The following is a 12,104-nucleotide window of genomic DNA, read 5'->3' on the forward strand; positions in this document are numbered from 1 at the left end:
ATGTATATATAGAATATATTGAGAGAGAAAGTGATCATTTATATCTTCTTTTTGTTTTTGTCTTACAGTTTGCCTGGTTGGGATTGAACATCTTCTTATTTACTTATTACTTTTTAATATATGAAAGAGGGGAGTCATTTGCATATACAAGAGTTATACTAGGGGTAAGTATAGATACATACTTTCTGTAACTAACAGTAGATTATTGTGAAAATCAGACATCAAAAAACTCTAATATAGGTCTTAAGACATGTTGGAGCTATAACTTGTACAGTAATGGAAGAATATGTACATACTGTATATGTGACAGCTACAGTATAGCCCCCTCCATAGATACAGTGGAGGAATTGAGTGTAGAAACCCAGCTACAGGAAGCATGCTCTATATCAGTGATGGCGAACCTCGGGACCCCAGAGGTTTTGGAACTACATTTCCCATGATGCTCAACTACACTGCAGAGTGCATGAGCATCATGGGAAATGTAGTTCCAAAACATCTGGGGTGCCGAGGTTCGCCATCACTGCTCTATATAGATCTTATATCACTAGAGGGGTCACCAGCAGGAGGAAGGAGGTCCTGATTCCTCTATATAGATCTTTAAATTACTAGAGGGGTCACCAGCAGGAGGAAGGAGGTCCTGATTCCTCTATATAGATCTTTATATCACTAGAAGGGTCACCAGCAGGAGGAAGGAGGTCCTGATTCCTCTATATAGATCTTTATATCCTTAGAGGGATCACCAGCAGGAGGAAGGAAGTCATATTTCCTCTATATAGATCTTTATATAACTAGAGGGGTCACTAGCAGGAGAAAGGAGATCCTGATTCCACTATATAGATCTTTATATCACTAGAGGGATCACCAGCAGGAGGAAGGAGGTCCTGGTTCCTCTATATGGATCTTTATATCACTAGAGGGGTCACCAGCTGGAGAAAGGAGATCCTGATTACTCTATATAGATCTTTAAATTACTAGAGGGATCACCAGCAAGAGTACGGAGGTCCAGATTCCGCTATATAGATCTTTATATCACTAGAGGGATCACCAGCAGGAGGAAGGAGGTCCTGATTACTCTTTATATATGTAAAGAAGGACAAGACGAAGAGATCAAAATAACGATACAACATCCCAGATATATATATACTCAAAAACAGAACGAGGGAAAAAAAGAGGCTGAGAGGTAACCAACCTCGGGATTTTAAACGGTATCGAATAGATTAAGTCAGGACATTTCAATATAGAAATCTAAAAAATGTATTTTATTTTTACAAAATAAAAATCATAAAACAAGAAAACATTGATACATAATATTGGATATATGCATTATTCAAACATAGATATATAAGTTATATGCTACCACTCTCAACATGTTTCACTCGTTAGAGCTTCCTCAGGAGATTGGTGGTGCAGCTTGTTTGTATGCTGAAATAAAATAAAGTAAGAGACATCCATTTAAATGCATAGAAAAAGATATGTTACAATTGTACAGGACGCCGTGGCTGGGTCCTGGAAGGATGCTATGTTTCCCCTCTGTTTGGACTGTGGTCCCTTTAAGGGAACAAAAGTGGTTAACTCACCTGTCAGAGGAAGTGGGTTTAAAACAAGACAGAAAGTTGTAGATGGGTGTGGAGAAGTGTAGAGGAGATGGTGGATGGTGTTTTGTGTTTAGTTTGCAGCAACAAAAGTGGACAGCAGTGTCCTGCCTGGAATCCTCCTGGCAGGGAAAGCTACCTGCAACAGAAATCAAGGACTGTTTGATTGAGATAGCAAATCTGGACTTTGCAAGTCGGTGAGACTGAAATCTTTTTTCTTTTGTTTTTGCTGCTGTAAAGCTATTTAAGTTCAATAAACCTCCTTTTGAGTGACAAGCCTGTGTCCTGCGATCTAGCTGGTCCCCCGAACTTTACAAGTGGTGCTCGAATGCGGGCAGGACAAAAAAACAAGCGTTTTTTCTTGCTAATTTTTTTGCATTGGATTTAAACTGACATTTAAAGGGACAGTACAGTGAATTTATGTCCTAGGTTAAAGCCCCACAACTGCTGAAAGTTGAAACAATGGAAGAGCTAATTAAACAGCTGTCCTTGGCTAATATGCAAGCGCAGACTCGCCATAAGGAAGCTAATCAGCGCTTAGCAACCCAGCTGGAGGTACAAAAAATGCACCACAATGAGGCGCTAGCTCTGCAGCAAGAAAATACTCGCCTGTTGGTGGCCCAGTTGGCAGGCCAGCAAGCGACCCAACAAGGGGTTATGCAGGCTCAGGTGACTGCCTTAAAAGAAGCAGTGCAGCAGCTTTCTCAGGGCCGTAAACAAGCGGCCGTTGCCCCTGGCAACCAGGTGACCATAAGGGTAAGCCATTTTCTGCAGAAGTTGTCCCTGAGTGATAATGCAGAGGCATTTCTGGCTACATTTGAGAGGACGGCAGAGAGAGAAGGGTGGCCCCAGGACCAATGGGCCGGCTTAATTGCTCCTTTCCTCACCGGAGATCCTCAAAAAGCTTATTTCGACCTACCACCAGAAGACGCTAAAGATTATCAAAAACTAAAGGCAGAAATACTGGCTCGGTTGGGGGTGACTACAGCTGTTTTGGGCCCAACAAGTGCACCAATGGAAGTATCGTCCGGATCGGCCACCACGGTCTCAAATGCATGACCTGGTGCAACTAGTAAAAAAATGGCTGCAGCCCGAAGTGTTGTCTGGCCCCCAAATTGTGGTCGTGCTGGACCGATACTTAAGGTCACTGCCAGACAACCTTCAATGGTGGGTCAGCCATAGAGACCCCAAACTGTGAACCTCTTTGTCGAGATGGTGGAACGATATACAGTGGTGGAGGATCTGCTTGGCCCTACCAAGCGTCAAGGACCCAATCTGCCACGGCCTTTCCGATCGACTGCCGCCCTATGAAAGGACGTCCCCGGGAGCCCTGGAACCAACACCCCAGAAGGCCAAGATTCACTCCCGTTACCCCCTCAGTGATCTGTTCCTGTTCGGAGAGGAGGGGATGTACAATGTTGGCGATGTCATGCCTGGGGCCATACCCGGGCCCACTGCCCATTGCAAGAAGAGCCCATGGAATGTGGGGTTCTTCGGAGGGGGTCTTTTTATGCCAATAAAGAGTGTACAACACATCTTGACCTCGGAGAGGGGAAGATTGTGTGTGAAGTCCATGTGAACCACCACCCTGCACGGGCTTTGCTATCCTCTGGAAGCATGGTAACCCTGGTTCATCCTAGAATAATTGGGAAGATCGGTCCGGTAAGCAAAATTTTTCTTTCAATAGTTTTTATTAAGTGTTTGAAAATAACAACCTGCGAAAGATGCATACAAAACTCAAGTTACAGTAAATCACTTTTATAATACTCCAAAAGCGGATCAATAAGAACATAAAACATTGGAGCGAGCAAGGAGAGTTGTGTCTGACAATACATTCCTAGAAGGTGATGGATATAACAACTAGAATAAACAGTCGTATATAAGAGAACGAGCACTGTAGTGCCAACTCCCCTGAGCTACAATATTTCAGGGGTGACCGTCAGGGTACGAGCCCCGTCTAAAAGCGACCCCAACAGCAAAAAGATGCAACAAAAAAAACAAGTAAATTAAAAGAAAAGAGTTACCCTGAGCAGATCAGGCAGAGGACATCAGTCTAAGTGCCCTCAGCTAGAGAAGGGATGAGGATGCAAGGGCAAGGCCCCTCCCACCGCCCCCAAAGGGCTCTCGCTGCGGAAGGGAGGGTCTCGTCTCCAAACACCCCCACTCACTGCTGACTGCAGTAAAAAAAGAAGAACTTTTTTTTAGGTAATTAGTGCTAGTGTAAAAAGAACATATAAACGAGAAAAAAGCAAAAGCCTGGGTGACAGGCTTACATTGGTCAAAGGGGTTCTTTAGCATCAAGGAGTGAACCTCCTTCCCTTGACTACGGGAGGAGGAGGACACTGTCAGGTCACCTTGAGATGAGGTGACAGGTGCACACCGTAGGATCAGGAGTGCACCGCAAGGTTGTGGACCCTACAGTTGACTGCTGCAGACAGGGGACAGATCCCACTGAGCGTAAGATTCCCTGGGGTGCGGAGTCTAAGAGCCAGCAGGTGTTCACCAGCGCCTCTGGTGGGGAGGATGGACTTGGCTGCAACTGGCTCCAGGTCGCGACCCCCAGGGTCCCCCAGCTCACACCCACAGTAGGCAACAGGAGGATATGGATGGTGAGGGACAAAGCCAAGGTTGGGGCCACAAGCAGACAAGAATAGTCAGGGACACGCCAAAAGGTCAGGATCACAGGCAAACAGGGATAGTCGAAGACACGCCAAAGTCGGTAACGGAAAACAGTAGAAGAGCACACGGCAGGAAACAGGAAGCTAACACACAAAGGTATACACAATGGTTGATCAGCACTGATGGCCTGCAGTGCACAGGTTAATATAGGGTTCCTTGATAGGGATTGGGGTGGAGCCATGCTTAGAGGAGAGGTTATAAAAACCACCAGGTGGAAGTGGCTGGCCTCTTAGTCTGAAGACATGAGGAGAGGTAAGCAAACAAAGGAAGATCACTGCATAACCATGACAGACACAAACCGGGGGAAGAGGTAAAAAGAAACTAAAACATAAACGGTCAGATTCAGGTGCCTCAATACAGTATAAGAAGAGGAGAAATACAGAAAGAAAGAAAAGGAGAGGAGGGGGGAAAGAAAAAGGACAGGGGAGGGGTGATTAGAGTCCAGATAGAGTGTAGATAAGGGAGGTAGAGGGTAATTCCATCCAGGTCCTCCAGAGCGAGCGTTCAAGCGGTGGGTACTCCCGGGATTAGGGAGATGTGGCAATACTTCGCCCACGGTTCCCAGATGCATTCAAAGATTCAGGTTTTGTCCAGGGTAATGCGGACTAGTTTTTCTTGTGCCATGATCCAGGAGATTTTATGCTTCACCGCTGCGATTGGGACAAAGGGTTTCTTCCAGTGGGCCGCAATAGTGATTTTGGTCCCCAGTAGTATAAAGAAGATTAAAGCTTGGGAGTGTTTGTCTATCCTATCTATTTTGAGGTTGAGGAGGGCTATCTCTGGAGTTTGGGGAACCTGGATCATAGTTACCTTACGTATCAAGTGGAAGACCTTATTCCACAAACACCGAATTTTCGGGCAGGACCACCAAATGTGTAGCATGGAGCCCAGATGGTTGCAGTTCCTAAAGCACAGCGGTGAAGCATTGGGGTAGAACTTGGCTAAGAGAGAGGGGACTCTATACCACCTGGTAAATACCTAAAGGTTCGCTTCGATAAGTGAGATATTTAAGATACGTTTAAAAGAGCGCTGGAAGTATGCAAACCATATTTCTTGATCCCAGGAAATGTCTAGGTCTCTCTCCCAGGCGACAGTGTAAGATGACTTAGAGGTCGCCGTGGCTAGGGAGGCGTATATGATGGATATCCCTCCCCTCTGGTCCATGGCCTCCGCACACCAAGATTCATAGGGGGTGGCTTTAGGGGGAGCAGTCTTATGGGGCCAAATTGAGAGGAGAAAGTGTAACAATTGAGAGAATCGGTATCGTTCAGAAGAAGGCATTTGGAGTTTACTGGTACAGTACGCCTCTGATATGGGGCCCGTAGGCGTGAAGAAATTCCCAATTCTAAGTAGGCCTTTGTTGAGCCACCAACTAAAAGCTAAGATATTCATTCCCGGGGGAAAGGAGGGATTTTGAAACAAATGTGTTAGGGGACGGAGGGCAGAAACAGGGGATGTTTGTTTGTGTATTTGATCACACAAGGCTATTGAGTGGGAGAGAGTGGGGGCTAAGATTGGGGGCCTAAGTTTGGCAGGGGACCATAAGATGTAATCAATCGTATGACGTGGAATGGCCTGTCTTTCAATTGCAACCCAGTCTGGTTTTGGACCCTTAGAGTAGACAGTAGATATTTGAGCAAGTTGCGCCGCTTGGTAATACCACCAGAGGTTAGGCAAGGCTAGGCTTCCTTGGGATTTTAATCTATATAAGATATGTTGCGAACAGCGCCTGCCTTTGGGGTTCCAAATGAATTGGAGAATTTTGGTTTGCAGAGCCTGTATTTGGGATTTCCTAATCGGGATTGGGAGGGATCTAAATAGGTACAGAAGACGGGGGAGCAGGGTCATCTTGATTGCATTGATGCGTCCTAACCAGGAAATGTTCTGTTTATCCCAGCTCGAGAGGTCAGTTGTGAGCTTCCGAAAAGGCTGGAGGGTAGTTAGAGGCGTATAAGGTGTCTATTTTAGGGGAAATGTTAACCCCGAGGTATGGAAGAGATGATTGGCACCAAGAAAAAGGGAAGTGGCTCTGTAGGCTATCAAGGCGTTCTGGAGAGACCGTGATGTTAAGGGCTAGGGACTTCGAGGGATTCACACGCAGGCCAGAGACCTTGCCAAAGGTATCAAGCACAGAGAAAATGTTAGGGGTGGAGATCAGGGGGAAGTGACATATAGCAGTAAGTCGTCCGTGAACAACGCACATTTATGTTCCTGACCTCCGCACTTAACTCCCTTGATATCAGGGTGTTCTCTAATGGTTATTGCCAGGGTCTCAATTACTATGGCGAAAAGGAGAGGGGAAAGGGGGCAACCCTGTCTGGTGCGTTTTTCTATGACGAGAGGGTCAGAGAAGCAACCTTGGAGTCTGACTTGCGCAGAAGGGGTCGAGTATAAGGATCATAGTGATTGTAAAAAGTGTGGGCCAAAACCCCATCTCTGTAATGCCGCGTACACACGACCAGACTTTTCGAGGGACTAAGTCTGACAGACTTTTGACGGAGTTCTGACGGAGTTCTGACAGAGTTCTGACGGACTTTCTGAATGAACGGACTTGGCCACACACAATCACACCAAAGTCCGACGGATTCGAACGTGATGACGTATGACTGGACTAGAATAAGGAAGTTCATAGCCAGTAGCCAATAGCTGCCCTAGCGTCGGTTTTAGTCCGTCAGACTAGCACACACGAGCGGATTTCTCAGTAGGAACTGGGTCCGGCAGAGTTCTGTCGGAAAAATTTGAAACATGTTCCATTTCTAAAGTCTGTCAGACTTTTGCAAATCAAAAGTCCGCTGCAGCCCACACACGTTCGAATAGTCTGCCGGAATCATTCCGTCAGATTTTTGATGTTGAAAAGTCTGGTCGTGTGTACGGGGCATTAGACATTAAACAGGTAAGGCCAGGAGATGGTGTCAAAAGCTTTTTGTAAATCTTCTTGACGGGGTCCGCCATCCCATCGGGAATTGAGGAGAGAAACTATATCTACTGTTCTCCTAATCTGGTCAGGTCCTTATCTCCCCGGGACAAAGCCCACCTGGTCCTTGTGGATATAATGGGCTATAAAGGATGATAGCCTGTTAGAGAGTATTTTCGTAAAGATTTTAATGTCATTATTGATAAGCGAGATGGGTCGGAAATTAGAGACCAAAGTGGAATCTTTGCCCGGTTTTGGTATCACTGATATATATGCCAGATTAAGGGCTTTGTCCAAGGGAGAGCTGGACCTGAGCGAGTTATAAAATTTAGCCATGAAAGGGGCAAGCGTTGACGCAAATTTTTTATATATTTTTTATATAGTTTGTTATAGCCGGGAGCTGAGTTCTGTTTTAGGTGTTTTATGACTCCCAGAACTTCCGCTTCAGAAATCGGGTCTTCCAAAAGATCTGAGTGATCCGAAGAGAGTTTCAGTAGAGGGACAGAGTCAAGGAAGTCGTCTAGTTGGGATAGGGGAACAGGGTGGTCATCCTTATATAAGGAACGGTAGAACTTATGAAACGTTTCCATAATGCTGTGTGGGTTGTGAGACAGATCACCCGAGAGGGTACGAATTTTGGGGAAGGCATGGACGCGTGGTCTGGGGCATAATTTTGCTGCCAGTTTGGTTCCAATTTTGTCTTTTTGAGAGTAGAATCGAGCCCCTAACCATCTAAGGTCTTTCTCTGCCACAGTTGTAAGCGCTAAGTTTAAGGAGGTTCGGGCCGATTCAAGAGATAGCAGCGATGCACTAGTTGGGTCGCGTTTATGAGCTTTACTTAGGGAATGAAACTCCCTGGTGAGTTTATCTATCTCCGTCCTCCTTCCCTTCTTAAGCTGAGAAGAAAGTTGTATAATCTTACCCCTGACTACCGCCTTGTGGGCTGTCCACAGGGATTCTGGGGATATTGAGTCAGTGTTATTCAGTATGAAATATTCCTGAATGTCACGCAGTATGGATGTGCAATGGGCTGGGTCACTTAAAAGTGCTTCATTCAGACGCCAGGTGAACCTGTGTCCTGTCTCATATGATCGTTTTATATAAACTATGACCATAGAATGGTCAGAGATGGGGGAGTCCCTAATTATAGCTTTAGTCGTGGAAGGGATGTTGTGGGATTGGATGAAGATGTGGTCGATTCTGGTGTGTAGTTGGTGAGGGGCAGAAAAATTGGTGTAATCTTTTGATCTAGGGTTCAATTCTCTCCAGATATCCACCAGACCCAGAGAATATAGCAAGGAGGCGATTTTAGTGCTCTGTCTCGGGGGTTTCCTAGATTGAGGAGTCCCCTTGGACGATTTGTCTAGGGATTGATCAAAGGGGAGGTTAGTATCCCCTCCCATTACAATTTTCCCCTCCAGCAGTGGGCTAAGGGTGGACTGCATGGAGGAAAAGAAGCTGGCCTGATTCTTGTTTGGGGCATAGTAGGAAATGAATGAGTATACAGTGCCCTCGATAGAGCCCTTGACCAAGATATATCTACCTTCCTGATCACTAAATGTGAATAAGTGAGAGAAGCCCACGTTTTTGGCAAAGCATATTGCAACGCCCTTTGTCTTGTTTACGGCATTGGAGAGGAAGAATTGGGGATAATGTCCGGAAAGGAATGAAGGAATATAGGATTTGGGGAAATTAGTTTCCTGCAATAGCAGGACATCTAGGCGCTGGGAATGATAAAGGTGAAAGATTTTACGTCTTTTGACTGGAGAGTTTAAACCCTGTACTTTATGTGTAACAATCCTTAGATTGTTGGGGAGCTTGGAATCAGAGGCCATGGACCAGAGGTAGGGAGATGAGCTGTGTGTAGGAAGATCTTACCCCGATCTCCTGGGATGAGGTGCTGCGGATGAGCAACGCTTCCACTGGGTTCCGAGGGCACAGTGGTAGATGAAGAGCTGGGCTTCTGGAGGACTCAGATGGAGAGGAAGGGGGAGAGAAAGCAAGGAGGGAAGAGAGTGAGGCACCTGAGAAGGAAAAACACAACATATTAATGAAAAAGTGCAACACGTAAAAGTGCTTAATATTTAAATGCAGCCTAACCAAGACCGAAGTCTTTCTTATGGGTGTACCCAATAAATGACCACAAAAAAGAAGGAAGAGCGAAAGCCCCAAAAAGGGGTCCTTTCCAAAGTCTCTGAGGGGGGAAAAATACCACTCTGAGGGAGGGGAGGCGCAGGGCAGCCGCTCCGACCCATCCGCCATTATAAATGATAGAGCTAGGAGGAAAATTGGGGGGATAGAATGGGAAAGGAGGAGAAAAAAAAAAAGAAGGGGGAGGGGGGGAAATGAAGTAAATCATAAAGTTAAGTGGGCAGTTATGTATATTTTAGAAAAAAGGACAGAACTCCTTCAAAGAGGAGTATCTGTTTCACACAGTGCAAGAGCTTGGAAGTCCATCCCCGCCCCCCCCCCCCCCAGGGTGGGGGGGAGAGGAGGGGCCCAAAAAGTCAGGCTATACATTAACGGGAAACGTATGAAATGTCTAACAAACAATGATGCCGGTTAAGTAAGAGGTGAATCAACCAGGAAACACCAGGCTGGACTCAGGTTGCAGTCCAGGCTGTGGCGCCAACCCCAAAAAAGAAAATTAGGCAAACAGAAAAAGGAGGTGGGCGATGAGAAAAAGGAAGAGTGACTAGTCATTCTCAGGTTGGGTGGCCATCCTTCGATCGTTTTGCTTGTTGCTTCTGCCAGAGGGGTTTGGGAGGGCTCGCCGGGGGAGGTCTCTTCGTTGAAAGGGAGAGTTTTGGATCCATCGGAGGGATAGGAGAGGTAGAGATGAGGCCCAGATGAAGTAAGATGCATTCACCGTCAACAAAAGTGGCAAAGCTGTAAGATTTGTTCAGATAGGAGAAAGTTAGTCTAAACGGAAAAGCCCATTTGTATGGGATCGATTTTTGAGACAGGACCTGCAGGAGAGGCTTCAGAGATCTCCTTTTCTGTATTGTGTAAGGGGAAAGGTCTGCAAACAGTTGGACTGGGTGACCCTGGAATGATAAGTTATCAGCCTCCCTGGCCTTGCGCATTATATCCTCTTTGACTTTGAAAAAGTGCAGCTTGACAACAATGTCTCTGGGGAGGCCATCTTGTCGGGGGGGGGGGGGGGGGTTGTAGTGCTCTGTGAGCACGGTCCAGTTCCAGTCTGTGGTCTTGTATATCAGGGAGCAGACTTTTAATAAAGGACCGAACAACCGAGTCTGTATCTTTAAACGTTTCAGGAATTCCTCTGAGCCTAAAATTTTATCTTCGATTCCTGTTTTCAAGGTCGTCGAGTTTAGAGTATGTGGTTTCAAGCTGATCATGTAGGTCCTGAATCCTGTCAGTATTTTGTTGGGCCATGGCGATCGTCTGGTCAGTTTTTAACTCGATCGCTTCTATTCTGGTGCCCAGATGCTGCAGATCAGCCTGTATTATGGACGTGATCTGAGATGCGTTTTGGGCCAGGCCTCTGGAGAGCATGGAAGAGAAGGTCTCTATCAGGGATGAAAAGTCTGAGGGGGCAGCTGGATGAGGCATGGGATGAGCCCTAGGGGGGTCGGGGGTGGCAGAGAAATCCTCCATGGGAGTGAGTGGGGAGCCATTGAGAGTTCTGCCCAGCAAAGATTCCATAGAGGAGGGAGACAATAAAGGCAGTTGTAGGTTACTCACAGTAGTAGGGTGACCATCCTCGTGCTACATAGCATTAGGGGTTGGATCAGCGATGGATTCGTCTGGATCCTGAGGTAGGCCTCGCGCTGCTCGGGCGGTCGCCATCTTGGAGAAGGCCGTAGGCGGCGGATCAGTAGCCAGTTGTTTCGTTAGGCTGCGCCGGGCCGTGGTCCCGTTCATGCGGGGGGGTCGATCGGAGCTGCGGGGGGCCGCGGGTTGAATGGCGGTGAGAAACTTCCGCTAGTGTTGGCTGCGGCGGGATGAGCGGGTCGGAGCGGAGCGGAGCTCTCAGGACATGCGACCGTCCATGAAGCCGCCGCGCATGCGCCTCCGGTAAGCAAAATTTTATGGGTTGTGTGCATTCATGGGGACACTAGGGAGTAGCCTCTCATCTTGGTGTCCATCTCCACAGCATGTGGCACTGGCACTCAAGAGGTGGGGTTGGTAAAGAACTTGGTACATGACGTTATCATAGGACAAGACTGTCCGTTATTTGCAAAACTGTGGGGACAAGGAGAACTATCTGAATGGTCCAGAGACTGAGGAGAAACTAGTCCCTCTGTTCCTGCTGTTGAGGGTAATAGCCCTGAGATGCCACATGTTCTTAATATGGATCCAGTTGATAAAAATGCCAATGATTTGGTTCATGGTGATGAAAGTAGTGCTGATACTGTTAAGGATGTCAAAATGTGTGGTTCACAGACCTACCTGAACACTGAGGGGGGGAACCTTCCCCACTTCAGGTAATGCTGGGGGAAGAGGATGAGGAAGTGGCCTCTACCCCTGCCTTGCCAGATTTGGGTGTTCCCCAGGGGGTATTTGGTACTGCCCAGATGCAGAACCCCACTCTGGCCCGGGCATGGGAACAGGTTGTAGTAATAAATGGGGATCCCCAAGAGCCAGGTGCGAATGAGTGGTGGCCACACTTTGCAATAAGTAATGAATTGCTTTATCGGGTTACCAAAGTGAGAGAAAATGTGGTAGAACAATTATTGGTACCCCAACAGTATAGATGCATGGTCCTGGACCTAGCCCATGATGATGTTTTAGGGGGACACTTGGGAGTTGAAAAGACGGAGTCATGGATCGCCGACTGGTTTTACTGGCCAGGCCTGAAAGCAGAGGTAAGGAGATACTGTACCTCTTGTCCCACCTGTCAGTTGACCGCTCCGAGGACCCACTTCCGGAGCCCGTTGGTCCCTCTGCCCATA

General features: G+C 47.0%; 1 protein-coding gene across 1 annotated transcript in view; it reads left to right on the top strand.

Moving 5' to 3' along the window:
• Positions 1 to 12,104, top strand: part of NOX1 (NADPH oxidase 1) — a 65,190-nt gene that overhangs the window by 14,594 nt on the left and 38,492 nt on the right. The window contains exon 2 of the mRNA XM_077470655.1: positions 69 to 164. Within this exon, the coding sequence (XP_077326781.1) occupies positions 69 to 164 (96 nt within the window). The remainder of the gene's footprint in view (positions 1 to 68; positions 165 to 12,104) is intronic.

Source organism: Lithobates pipiens, unplaced genomic scaffold (genome assembly GCF_037356315.1).
Source record: "Lithobates pipiens isolate NorthernLeopardFrog02 unplaced genomic scaffold, aLitPip1_a1.2 Scaffold_1, whole genome shotgun sequence".
Lineage (NCBI taxonomy): Eukaryota > Metazoa > Chordata > Amphibia > Anura > Ranidae > Lithobates > Lithobates pipiens.